Below are 13145 nucleotides of genomic sequence, written 5' to 3'. Positions count from 1 at the left end.
AAAGAAACTTGTAATCCTCACTCACTTAAACCCCAGCCCCTTTCTGTACCAGGTCCCAGCACAGACAGCAACCCTACATGATTGCTTTCTCCCAGCATGCAACATCTTGTTTTCCAGAGAGGGAAGGTTCATGCCCTGAAATCAAATGTGTCACACCACCCTCCAGACAGGAATCTGCTTGTATCAGTTTTCCTCATTCATCATCCTGCACAATACGACCATCAGTCCAAGACATCCCAGCCTCACAGAGGTGCAGACCACCTGACAGCCGTGGATTCAATTCATGCACGCTCAGGGACCCTGTGCACACTCCAGTTCACAGATGCCAAAATCCCTGCCCGCTCCATTCGAGTCAGAGCCTAATTTGATAGGGAGAAGACAGGCCATTGGTATCCCACTGGCAAGCACCACCTCACAGGAGGAATCAGGTAAAACCAGCCATGCCCCCTCTCCTGACACACAACCTGTGTGCACCCCCTGTGCAGGGGGACAGGAGCTCAGGAGTGTGCCTCACTGTTCCATCCTGAATTCTGCAGTTGGACCTGGATGGTTTTCATTCTGCTCTCTGGGGCACCTGAACACCTCGGCATTCATTCATTCACTACCAGCAGAAATATTTTAATTACAGCATGGGCCTTGCCTGGATGGCACTTAAAATTTTTAAGGATTAGAATGCATTTTCAAGAGAAGCCCTTGCAGAACAATTTCAGGAGGTCAAAATCAGAGAATAGAGGATGGATTTTTGAAAGCTGATCAAATAAAAGGAGCAGCCCCAGGCTGTAGCAATCTGCAAAGAGTATCAAAATAGCACCCACCCATCAACTTTCCCAAACTGCTAAGACAAGCAAGCTTGAGAAAAGTCAGGGCTGGGCAGGCACACTGAAACACCTCATCCCAGGCACACAGACCAGGCTTTCAGAAACTTGCAAACCACTCTGAAGTCCCCCACTTGCCTCTCTCTTTGCTGATCAGTGTGTATTAGTTATCTCTCAAAGCAGAGGTAAGCAGTCTATTCTGTGACCAGACAGAGACTACTTCCCCAAAAAAGGTAAGGCTTAAGTTAAGACTAGGAGCACTATACAGGTCAGCCTTTTAAGCTCAGGAAAAACATTTCTGTATGAAGTTTAAAAAAGAGCTGGCAGGAATGAGAAACGAAGCCGAAGCAGCAGTCAATGAAAAGCACATGCACTGCAGACCTGGCTGCCAACACAAATTGATGCTTTGAAACAAAGACCACTTGTGTTTTGGCTTGAAGATCTTCCACAGCTACTCAGCAAGAGCTGCACAGATTAAAAGGAGACACGGGTAAACACAGAACAGTGCTTACTGTCAAGTATTTCCCTGGAACAAAGGAATGACCAGAAATTGAGTCCTTGCCTTGACTGGGTGGCATGGGCTCATCCTCACTGTGTTGCAATGCGCCAGAGAAGGCAGAGGCAATAGGAAGTGCTGGACAAACCCATTCAACCTCTATTCAAGCAGCACCTGGATTCACAGCCTGGACCTGGAGAGCTGCAGCTGCTTAAGACACTGAATATGCCTCCAACCTCGAGAGCCCACAGGAGTTCACTACAACCAGCCTTTGCCCTTCTCCTTCACCTGTTTCCAGAAGAGACCCCAAACAACTGTTCTTCCAGTGCTTCACTCCCTGAGACTACAGACACCTGTGTGCCTCCTGCAAAGCAAGACCCTGGTCTAGTTCCCAAACCAACTTACACCCATACAAAGACACGCCTTGCAAGCCTCTTTTCCTTCCTACTGCCTGCACAATGATATATGCAGAAGACACAGGAAGAGTGAAACAGGAGATGGTCTTCTCCACAAAGATGATCCTTCCTTCAGTCTGGTCCTTTTTTAGGCACACCAGCTGTCCACTCTAAACCAAATGGCAAAAACAACAGCTCCCACTGCATTGCAAAGGTGGATTTGCTGGTCCTATGTGACTTCAGAGGTGACCTGACACTGCTCCTTCCCATAACACCCAACAACAGCGCGGGAAAGCAGCCACTGTGATAGGCAAGGCAAAGGAGAGAGCTGATAGCCAACACAACCAGCAGAGAAGATCCTGACAGCGTCTGGTAGGATGAAGGAGGTAGAAGTGCAGGACTCTGAACAGGCCACATCCTCCAGAATCAAAAATCCATTTGCTTGCTTCCATATGCTGTGGTTCAACAGTGTTGGCATCAGGAAGTGAGCAAAAAAGTTTCTAAAAAACCCAAGTGCCCCTCACCTTACTTGCAACTCCCTCTGAACAACCTCCCTAAAAACCACAGCCCAACGTTTCTGGACTGCTGAAAGCTCACAAGGACATCAGGAGCAAGACATGAACCATGTGCAGAGCCTCCAAACCATGACAAAGCCCAGGGAATGGCGCTGCTCTAGCAGCAGCCACATGAAAAGCCTGAAAACCTGCAGCATCCCCCCCGCTTCCTCGTCAGGTCTGCGTCAGAGAACAAATCCTTCTGTGTCCAGCAGCAGGACTGCTTCTTTCAGGCAAGGCAGCACACAAGGTATGCTACAGGCACAGCACAGCCCTTTAACCCCTCGTGCAATACAACATCTGCTCTTCCAACAGACTTAAAGCATTTACAAGTAGCTCTTGGATGCCACCTCCCAATATCCTCCAGGCAAGGAGCAAGGCATGGAATCAGGCCACCCACCTTGGCACCTCTGCCATGCTGAAACACACACTGAGCCCAGGAAACAACATGTTCCCAACTGTCAAATTGTCATTTCTCCATCTCTCTTCCCAAAGACACAGTTGATTTCTTACAAAGGTAAAAGACACCACAGTTGCCCTTCTCACACCTTGGAAATGCTCAGCCTTCTCCAGCAGGTACTGCCATGCCAAAGGTGGGGCTGCCTCTTTCCCTTACACAGCAAAATCCACTGTGCTGGTTCACAGCCTCTGCAAACCCCACCAAACCCAAAGCTAACACCTTGTGCAACTTAAACCTCATCAAGAAGAATGTTCCTGTGCATCTGCCAAACATCTTGTTAGTCTCGCTGCCCTCCAGGCCTCCAAAGAGCTGCCTGTCCCAGCCCATGAGACCAATGCTCATGTTAGGAGAATGAGAACTGTTCCTTGGGGTCTGGACAAACAATTACATGTCCTTCAATCTCAAGGGAATTTCCTTCCAAACACCACAGCAGCAACTGCCTTCACAAAGAGCATGTTTGTACCCAAGTCTGTCCACTTCTAAATAAGCATTTGTTCCAAGTACCCAAATATTGAAAGCAGTGGAAACACCCACTGCTAATGTGAAATATTTTGCATTCCAGGCCTGAGAGGTATGCTTGAAAATGTTCAGAGAGGAAAGAGTGTTTATTCACTGGGAAGAGGTGTACTAAGTCCTGCTATTTACTTTAGTCCACGTGTGCTTGCTGGAATACAGCTTTGATCTTTGCAACTTAAATAGCAGATGAATTGAAATGAAGGCAAGAAAAACATTAGTGTAAAAATCATCCAGTAAATACCTGTAACCAGGCCTCACAGCCTTCAGATCTTTTTGAAGTGCCTTATCACTTACAGCCAAACTGGCCCCTGTGTTCTTGTCCATTGCCCCAAGGCCAGGCTCTTCTCTTCCTCCCCCTTTCTTACCTTCTTCCCTCCATTCCCCTTGGGCTCCATGGCCTTTAGAGAAAGTGCATCCTGCCTTCCCACGACACACATGCCAGTCTGCTTGGATGCAGCATGGACCAGCTTTTGGCCAAACAAGGTGAGACCAACCCATCTGAGCAATTAGGAGATGTGAGCCGCCATCCACTCAGAGATTCAGCAGACTGAGAGGAAGTGCTCCTATCAGCAAGAACATTCATCACCCAGCATGCAACTAAATACAGATGCTTGTTGCACTTTAAACATCTGCCCATCTGCCTTTAGAAGATGGCCTCACTCCAGGTCAGTTAAGAGCTCAGAGCACATCTTTAAGGGATCTTTAAACGCGACAACGCCCTGATCAGTGCCAGTTCCCAGCGGTTCAGGACCCCACTGTGCAAGAAGTGCCCATGGCCACAACTATGGAGTTGCCATGCCTTTGAAGCTCCTGCGACATCGAGGTTCCAACCTGCCCAGAGCACTGTGAACACAGCCAAGTCCCAAGGGGGATCAGATCATTCCTGTTTTCAGAAATTTTCTTCTTTAAGACCAGGCTTGCTAGCAAGCACAAGAAAGGCACTGCCATACAGAAACACACAGCTCAACACAGGACATGGAGGCATTTCCAGAACAAAATAGACCTTTTGGGTTTTTTGGTTTTTTTTTTTTTTTTTTGCTTTAAAGGAAAGTTGACTCAGCAAATATTTCCTCTGCTAGCATTTCAACCACATGTTCCAGCAGAAGTCAGCACACATCTGGCATGCTGCAGTGCCACTGCCAGAAAGATCACAGCTTCGCTGAACAATGGGAGTGGAGGAAGAGGGACCAGGCACCGAGCACTTCTGGAACACATACATAGCAAAGGACCTGTGAGCCATGGATACTCCACACCTCCCAGGTCTTTCTCCAGTGCTCTTTCCAAACAGCATCCACAGGCAAAGAGAAATAATGCCCTGCAGCCCACAAAACTTACCACTAGCCCATAAAACCTAGACATCAAACTGCACATTTTGGCTACATTGATAGCACCCGAAATTTTTTACAGTGTCTGTGAGCAGGACAGCTGCATGTTCCCCCCCAATGCTGTAGGATGTGGTCCTGCTCAGCAGGAGAAATAAGGAGGAATATATGTGATTGGAGCAGCACAGAAACTCCAGCAACTATAGAGTGGCAGAAAAGGCGACAGACAGCCCTCACAGGCAGGTCTGCACATCCCAGGTGCCAGTGGTGGCCTGCTGGCCACATTAGTGAATGCTGTGGCAAGTCCAAAGGGCCCTATGCCTTCAAACCAGAGCCCAAGCTAAGCATGCACTCCCCCTCCAGAAACAGCCTCCCCAGAAGGCTGCCAAGGCGAGCAGCAATCACGGTGCTAATCAGCTAAGTAAGTGCTGCTTTTCGTGCTTATCAGCTGTAAATTGGACAATACTTGCCGCCTGGCAGCAGGGCTGAGCCACGACTCCAGATATGGACGGGCAGCAGCGCTATAGATATCTTTCCCTCAGAGACAGGATTCTACCCAGGTGCTAAACTAAGATTGCTCTTGATTTTACAGCAGAAACTGCAAAGCAAACTCGACAACGGTGCACGGTGAGACAGAAGGGACTGCAAACAGCTACTGGCAAAATGCAGGACCCTCCCTCTCTGCAAGGTTCCTAAGTGAAGAAACGAGGTGATGTGGCATAGGGCAGCCGTGGGACCCTTCAAAGCCAGGTTGGAAGACAGCTCACAGCTCCTGCGGCTCTCATGCACAGCCAAGACCTTGGGCTCCTCAGACAAGGAAAATGGTGCTAGGAGGTCGGTAGGGAGAAACACCACGGAGCAGAGCGAGGGAAGGAGAGTTTGGGCCTTGCAGCTGGACACTGAAAAGCAGCAGCCAGGAAAATCAAGGGGCCGCAGAGCTCGGAACGGGCAGGGAAGGGTGACACGGGGGGCGGGGCACAGGGCTCATCCAGATGCTCTCAGCAAGGGACAAAACCCCCTCAGCGGCCGGTGGTCAATATCCACGAGTGGGAACTCACCGCGTGCCCACTGTTTTTTCTCCGGGTTCTGATCTGACCAGAATTCATAGGAAAACCACCCGCTGCTCCGCGCAGCCTTCCCGGTGTCAACCCTGCCCACGGGACCGGAGGGGCGCGGGCCGGAGCCAAGCCCCGTTCAAGGGGTGTCCGGGAGCCCTCCCCGGAGCGCGCTGCTCCGGGGGCGCCTGTTCGCCGTCTCTCAGACGGCCAATGTCTGGCGTATTTGCATCCCTGTGGATTTCGGCACGACGCTCCCCCTTCGGAGCGGGCGGGCGGGCAGGGCGAGCCGGCGCACGCCGAGGAAGGAGAGCCGAGCGAGGCGCCCCGGCGGCTCCCGCAGCACAGCGGGGCTGCGCGGGGCGGGGGCGCGGCCGCCCCGGGGGGCACCAGATGGGGCCTCACGCAGCCCCCGCTCCGCGCCCGAGTCCGGCGGCACGAGCGGGCCCCATCGCCGCCGGGCTCACGGGAACCCGGGGGGGCGCGGACCACCGGAGGCTCGGTCCCGGACACGGCCGCACCACCTTCACCCCCGGGGCCGGCCGTGGACCCCCGCCCGCCGGCCCCAGTGCGGCCCAGCCACGGACGGGAGGGGAGGCGCGAAGCTCCGCCGGCGGGACCCACATGCCCGGGGCGGGGGAGGCTGAGGTGGCTGTCCCGGCCCGCACTCACCCAGCACCAGCAGTGCCCGCACCGCCGCCATCCTCCGCACCGCCGCCATCCTCCGCGCCGGTCAGCGCGCCCGCCGGACCCCAGCCATGCCGCCGCCGCCCCGCCCGCCGCCGCCGGGAGGGGTTCCGGAGGAGGGGCGGCCACCGGAAACCGGGCGGGGTCGGGAGGAGTGGGGTCCCCCGGGCAGCGCCCGGCTCGGCCCCCCGTGCCTCCGCCGCCGCGCTCGATGCTCACGGCTCGCTGGCGCCATCCCCCGCAGAGCCCCGCCGGCACGGGGGGCGGGGAGGGTCGCGCCGGGAGCCCCTGCGTACCCCCCCTGCTCCTGCCAGCGCCTCCAGGGTGCCCCGAGCAGCGAGGAGGCGACGGAGCTCCCCTCCCGCCCAGGGGCTCCTTGTAGCCGGGCTGTTTGTTAAACTGATGGCAGAAGCTCCCGCTCTGTACCGCTGTGAGAAACCCTGTGAAGGCACCGGGGCAGCGAGGAGCCAGGAGCTTCGCACCCTGCTACGGGCAGAGGGTTGGACACAACAGTCCCAATGCACAGCACGCTGTCTGCTCCTTTGCTGCTCCTCAGCAGGACACAACAGTAAGAGCTGGTCTGGCCATCTGCATGGCCCAGACTGGAGCCTCTCTGCCCGACCTGATGCCTCTGGTGGAACCTGCTGCAGCCCTGCACCACCGGCTCTGGCAGTTGTCACCCTGAACACCAGCTTTCCAGCCGGTTTGTTGAGCCTCCAAAATACTGGTTTTGGTACTGTGTGGAAGACTCGCCATCAGACATGGCCCTGAGCATGGCATACAGCATGAGGAAACCACAGAGGATGCTGGAGCCTTTACTCAGCAAAACCTGTGGCACAGGATTGGAGTGTGCTTGCTTCCCTGCGTGGCAGTGCCAGCCTGCTGCTGCACCAGAAGCCCCCACCATTGCCACCTCCTGGGAGACCACAGAGCTGCTCCCACAGGGCACGTGCCTGTGGAACTTTGCCAGTAACCACAGACCAGTCCCCTCTCACAGGAAAGCCACCTCCTGCCACCAAAAGCCGTTCTGGTTTTGGTTGGGGACCAAGCAGCCTCAGAGGAAGTGGTAGCCTATTCAACACCCTCTAGACAGGAAGTTTTATTTCCACCTGCAAGCTTAGGGTAAGCAAAACAGCTGATGTATAGTAAGAGAAAGGGTCTCTGCCCCCCACACACTAGCAGACTATGCTATCCCACAGATTCTGAGCCACCTGATCCCAGCTTCAGGGAATTGCTTCTTTCCTGAGGAGAGAAAGTGAGCTAAGCACTGCTGATCCAGGTATCACGACTTCTCTGAGGAGCACTTGACACATCAGCCCTCAGTGCTGCAGGCTGTCACTGCCTCTCCTGGGTCCATATTGCCTTTAGTGCCCCAGGAACAAGAACTGTATCACAAGATAGCCAGGAAACTTCTGTCAGCCCTTGCTGTGCTTACCCAGACTCTGCCTCAAGCTCCCTTGCAGAGAAAGGTGTATCATGCTCAGCCCCACTCTCCCCGCAGCCACAGGCTGGGCATCCAGGCTCCCCACAGCCAGAGGGCAAGCCAGCCTGGAGAGGACAGTGAGCAGCATCTGACTAGAGAAAGGAGTGGCAAGCAGCCACCTGTGCTGCTGGGCAGTGAGACCACAGAGCTGGCCAGGCCTTCCTGCCATTCCTACCCCCAGCTGCAGTGTAGGGCCAAAGGGTCTGACCTGGAGTTTTGAGCAACAGCAGCAGGTGGCAAGGCATACAGCATGAGGAAACTCATTGGGAACTGGGTCAGAAGCCGTCAAGTCTCTCCACATGTTAAGCATGTCCCTGCAGGAGGGCACCAGTTCCTGCAGCCAACCAGCATGACATGCAGTCACATTTGAATTCTCACCCCCAAAGATCAGGTGTCCACGTGGAGTACAGCCACAGTATCCAACTTCTGCACCAAGGAAAAATTAGGCAGATCCCATCCAACAGAAAACCACCTTACCTGCAGGGGAGTGTGCCCACAGTTCTTGGAGCAGCAATGGAAGCAACCTATGCAGTAACACAGAGGCTGTGCTTAGCTGAACAGGAAGCTGTAACCTGGGCTGATTAGAGCCCTTCTAATTAGCCACAGCTTTGCAGCCTGGAGCATCTCCAGGAAGGAGACAGCAAGGCTCTTCCCAAGCCAACCCGGCCCCCCCACCCCACCCCCACCATTAGTGTTCTGTAGCTGCAGTGGTTTGAGCTGGGTTTATTTACTGCTGGCACTGCCAGCTTCCCCCAGGAAAGCATAACAGTATTCATGGATGTGAAACTCACTGATCAATGCACAACACAACACACAGTGGTGTCGCTGCTGCTGCTCTCTGGACCTGCCCCTCTCAGCTCCAGCACATCTGCAAAACAGCACCTAGAACAGATGGACAAAGGCTGCCAGCGCCCCAGTCCTGGCTGAGGAATGGTGAGTGACAGACAGGGAGGCACCCAACAGTCCAAAGAGAACCACCCTAGCAGGAAACATTCAGGATTCACACCTGAATTCAAGCCCTTTTCCCCTTTGAACCCAACTGTCTCTGTGGCAGCATTTCAGTGGCTCTGTTCAGGACAGGCAGCCATTCTCACAGGAAGCAGGCCAGAGGCCACACAGAGCCCCACATCTTGTACACAGTCATTTGCCTTCTAGACACCCTCACCTTGTGATGCTGTCCACCACTAGACCCACCAGCCTCCCTGGCACAGCTCTGCAAGCCCAGTGCAGGTCAGGCCAGCACACTGCACAAGCCCACACGGTTACTGCCTTAATGAGCCCCCACCACGTGCTTCCCATCAAGAGCTTGCTCTAGAGGTTGTCCTTGGCGCCAGCTCCAGCCTCAGCTGTGGGGGCAGGTGAAGTGCAGACCAGGCAGGATTTCCCCTGGCAGGACCCTTGCAGGGCAGGCTGGAAACCCACCCCGCAGTCTCTTGGTCTCTCATTGTGTGGGTGAATAGCGGGTTGGGATGTGCTCCGTCTCCTTTGGGTCAGAACTGCCATCTGCACCAGGTCCAGTCGCGCGCTGGCTTGCGGTGACAGAGGGGACTCACTCTGCCCGGCAGATGAACCAGATCTCATTGCGGCGCTGAGGGATGCTGGGGTTTTCATAAGAAGCCACGATGTAAGTTTCCCGCAGCACCGAGTCTGTGGAGCCCAAGAGCTCCCAGAAGTGACTGATCTCCCGCAGAATTGTCTCCTCAGTGGTCATCCCATAGAAAACCCTGCAGCAAAGGGAGCAGCATAACCAACAGAGCCAGCACATTCCGACAGCCAGAGCTCCCATCCCTCTGCCCAAGGAACCACAGCAGCCATGCAGGGAGTTTGTACATCTCTGCTGAGCTGACAAAACATCTCTGGTGCTGGGGTCACCTGGTTATAACCCGGAGCGGTGCCCTCTCGGTGATGTGGATTTCGGGGTCCATGGGAACAGGGGGGTTTTGCTGGAACTCTCCTGGGAGATAATAGGCAGTTAGGACCTCACGTTCCAGCTTGGTCCCCTCCTTGGTCAGATGGATTTCGTTGAGCACTGGGATTGTCATGCCCAGATGGCAACCTGGAAAGAGGTAGGCAGGCAGTGAGACAGGTGTGTTAGCAGCAGCAGCAGCAGCCCTCCTCCCCACTCCAGATGGACAGTGGCAAAGCCCTCCCTCTGTGCAGCCTGCCAGCCCCTCCAGCCCCTGCCTGCACACACCTACAGAGTTCTCCTTGCAGATGTAGCGCATGAGCTTCATGAAGCTCATGGAGATGCTCTGCTCATACATGGGCTCCCCCATGGTGACACAGGCCCACTTCCCAGCTGGGTACCGCCGCTCCTCGTAGGCCGCTTCGTCGCACTGAAACAGGCCACAGACAAGCCAAGTCAGAGTCAAGCACACTGACAACCCTGCAGCAGCTGGGTGGGAAACCAACACTGACAGGCAAGAAGCAGGGAGACACGAGCCTGCCAAAAGGAGAGCCCCTGCTAGGCAGTGGTTGGCAGAGCAGGACAAGGAAGGTGAGGGGAGCTGGCATCACACACACCTCACACAAGGATACTTATGAGCACTGGGCAAAAGTCAGCAAAAAGAGAGGCACAGACAAGGGACAGGGTGCAAGGGGGTCTGGAGGCTCCTGGCATGCACAAGGAATGCAGCACATCCTCAGCAAGGGGCACAGGACTTTCAGTTCCTCTTAGGTCTCTGTCCAGCCTACTCACAAGGATGTTCCTGATTCCAGGCACCCAAAGGCCTCCAGCAAGGCTGATGTTGTTCTCAGGTGCAGTGCCTTTTCCCTGGAACACTGCATGCACAGAGGATAACAGAAACATTCCTGCCCAGTAGAAGGGAAAATGTGGCAGAAGAGCTCTAGCACCCAGAAGAGTTGTGAAGACTGGATTAAAACTCCTTAGATCCTTCTCCCAAACCAAGTAGTGACAGGAGGAAGAAGAGACATGAACCCAGCTGTGGAATTTTGTGGGCTGGGTTAAAATCTCTACTTCCAACACAGAATGTCCAGTATTTTGGACAAACCTGACACAGAAAGGGGGCAAGGGAAGTGGGGAAATTCCATCTGGGTATGTTCATAGCTCAGCATGTTTGTGACCACAGGTAACATATAAACAGGGGCTGGGAAGTTTTAACCAGCACCTATCTTCCCGCTCTCAGCTTGTTCTTCACTCAGATCAAATTGCTCATGAGACAACCTTGTTCCAAAGAGCTCAGGGCATCTTCCCAAACTTCTCTCTTCCACAGCTGTGCTGGCAGTAATGGAGACAGGAAGCTGTGACAAAACTCAACACTGGGTGCAGCCTCGCTGTGTCTCCACCCAAATCAGGTGTCTACCTTGAAAGCCAAACCAAAGGCAGAAGGAAGGCACCAGGCCCACTTGTGTGCATCAGTGGGATGCCAGTAAGAAGAGTGCCCCAAAACACTAGGCATTCACACCCTAGCTGGGGCCATGCCTGTCATTGTCCCACCAAGCAAAGCAGAGCAAGAGCATTTTCCAAGCAAGGAAACCGCCAATCCCTCTACTCTGTTTGCAGCTCTCATCTGCCATACCACCTGCAATAAACCAGTCAGCCCAGGAAGTCTGGTTGTGCCAGCCTGATCCTCATACTAAGCACCACCACTCTGGATGACACTTGGCCAAGAGAAATATGGAAGGTGATTCACAGAGGCGCAGTGGCAACAGATCCCTGCAATGTGAGCTGGGGAACTGAGCCCTGACTGAGCTGGGGGCTGAGTGCTGACAGTGCTGTAGGTGGCACAATAATTCACTTGTCTCCAAGAGGATGAGGGCTTGTAGCACTGACAGCTCAGGAGAAGCAACCAAATACTAGTGATCTGCCTGAGCCTGGCAAATGTGTCCCTGAGAGCCCCAGCTCCAAAGTTCCCTCGGCACTGATGTCAGGCAGTGGCTCTTCTCAGTCAGCCTCACACTCCAAGAATCCTCCTCAGGCACAGACGGCATGCCAACAAAAACAAAAGATCGTCAGTTTCCACAGTCTTGGGGCTCCATTCCTGCCTGGGACTGACACAGGCGGAGAAAAGGCCAGATTAAGTCCCTGGGACCCAGAACAAGGAAAGAGGGAGTGTGGTGAAGCCCCAGTTCAGAGCTGCACAACCCACATGCTCAGACACGTCTTACAGGGAGTGTTGGACCTCAGCCCAGAAGAAATTGGCTAACCACTTCTCATATAGAGGACAATTGACAGATGTCTTCTTGGTAGAAAGCCCAACTAGGCCTGCAGAGACACAAGAACCAGTCTGGCAAGCAGTTATTTCTCAAAGCACAGAAGCACCCTTACGTGCAAGAGATGAGAGTAAGTGTGCAACTTAGCCAGCACGAAGGGAATATACTCAGGCAGAAGATACCATGTTTGGGTTGGAGGTTGTGACAAATAACAACACATCTGACAGCCAGGGTCACAGGCCCTGTGTTCCCCACAGACACATCTTTATCTTGTGCCAGCTGAAATCTCCAGCTCAACCAGCCAACATAACCAGCACAAACGCAAAGCCAGCAGGACTTCAAGCTATGCAACAAGGTGTTTGGAGAACGGCAGCGAGCAGGCTCTGAACTGAAAGTTCACTTTCTTAGATGTGCCCACCCCAGCAAGAGAATAGGCCGGTAAAGGAGGCAGCTGGAAGTCAGAAGACCAGAGTAAGCAGCACGACTTGTCCAATTTTAAAATAAAGCCCGGGAAGCTGAGCATCGCCACTACTCTACACAGGAGGAGGTGCAGGAGCGGCAGAATACTGCACCGATCCAGAGGTGCCATGCCGGCTGCGGCGCTGCAGGAACCCCGGCGAGGCTGGTGTGCGCACGCCGACACGAGGCACCTTCCCTGCCAGGGAGAGGCTCTTCCTACTCGCCGGGCTGGCGGCAGCACCCGAGGCAGCCTCACCACGGGCGGGCAGCGGGCGAGAAGCCGGGAGTGCGGAGAGGGTCAGGCCTCACCTTCCCGTGCTGCGAGAGGGAGACGTACGGCACGGGCTCGCGAGCCTGGCTGTGCCGGGCCATCTGGGCGATCGGGCCTGCCATGTCTGCAAGGCAAAGCACACGAGAGACGAGGCTCGCCCCGGCCGCAGCGCAGAAGGAGTCCGGGTCCGTGCCGTCAGCCCCGGCAGGCCCGGCGCTCACCTCGGGGCAGGCTCACTCGGTGCGTGCTGGCCACGGCCTCCCAGTGGGCGAACAGCCGTCCCTGCTCCTCCTGGTCCTCCTCGCTGTCGCTGCCGTCCCCGGCGGCGGTCGCGGGCTCGTCGCCCAGCCGCTCCAGGTCCTCCAGCGTGATCCGCGCCATCGCGTCCGCCGGGAACGGGACGGGGACCGCCCCGGGGCGGCCCAGCACGGCGGAGAGCGCCCCCTGGCGCCCTGGCGG

At 55.0% G+C, this 13145-nt stretch overlaps 2 protein-coding genes across 8 annotated transcripts in view; both read right to left on the bottom strand.

The window, feature by feature from the left end:
- The window catches only part of PTK7 (protein tyrosine kinase 7 (inactive)), a 35624-nt gene extending 29235 nt beyond the window's left edge, over positions 1-6389 (bottom strand). For both annotated transcript variants that reach the window (XM_069009236.1, XM_069009237.1), the window contains exon 1: positions 6286-6389. In XM_069009236.1, the coding sequence (XP_068865337.1) occupies positions 6286-6334 (49 nt within the window). In that variant the 5' untranslated portion in view covers positions 6335-6389. The remainder of the gene's footprint in view (positions 1-6285) is intronic.
- Positions 6390-6724: 335 nt separating this feature from the next.
- LOC138107694 (heme-binding protein 1-like) lies at positions 6725-13102 on the bottom strand. Of its 6 annotated transcripts, none has more exons than XR_011149662.1 (7): positions 12908-13102; positions 12725-12810; positions 9978-10119; positions 9656-9839; positions 8575-9507; positions 8261-8307; positions 6727-8117 (listed from the first exon to the last, which is right to left on the bottom strand). XR_011149662.1 is itself a non-coding variant. In XM_069009238.1 (5 exons), exons 1-5 carry the CDS (start codon positions 13065-13067, stop codon positions 9333-9335), a joined length of 747 nt encoding a protein of 248 aa, XP_068865339.1. In that variant the 5' UTR covers positions 13068-13102; the 3' UTR covers positions 8492-9332. The 6 variants fall into 6 exon arrangements, 2 of the variants coding, with proteins under 2 accessions (XP_068865339.1, XP_068865341.1); XR_011149663.1 differs by having other exon boundaries at positions 6729-7685; positions 7992-8307; XR_011149661.1 differs by having other exon boundaries at positions 6725-8307.
- Between the last annotated feature and the right edge of the window lie 43 nt (positions 13103-13145).

The sequence above is a fragment of the Aphelocoma coerulescens genome, chromosome 3, assembly GCF_041296385.1.
Source record: "Aphelocoma coerulescens isolate FSJ_1873_10779 chromosome 3, UR_Acoe_1.0, whole genome shotgun sequence".
NCBI classification, from domain to species: Eukaryota; Metazoa; Chordata; class Aves; order Passeriformes; family Corvidae; genus Aphelocoma; species Aphelocoma coerulescens.
Note: the sequence above shows the minus strand (reverse complement) of the source record. Positions and strands in the feature narration are given on the sequence as shown.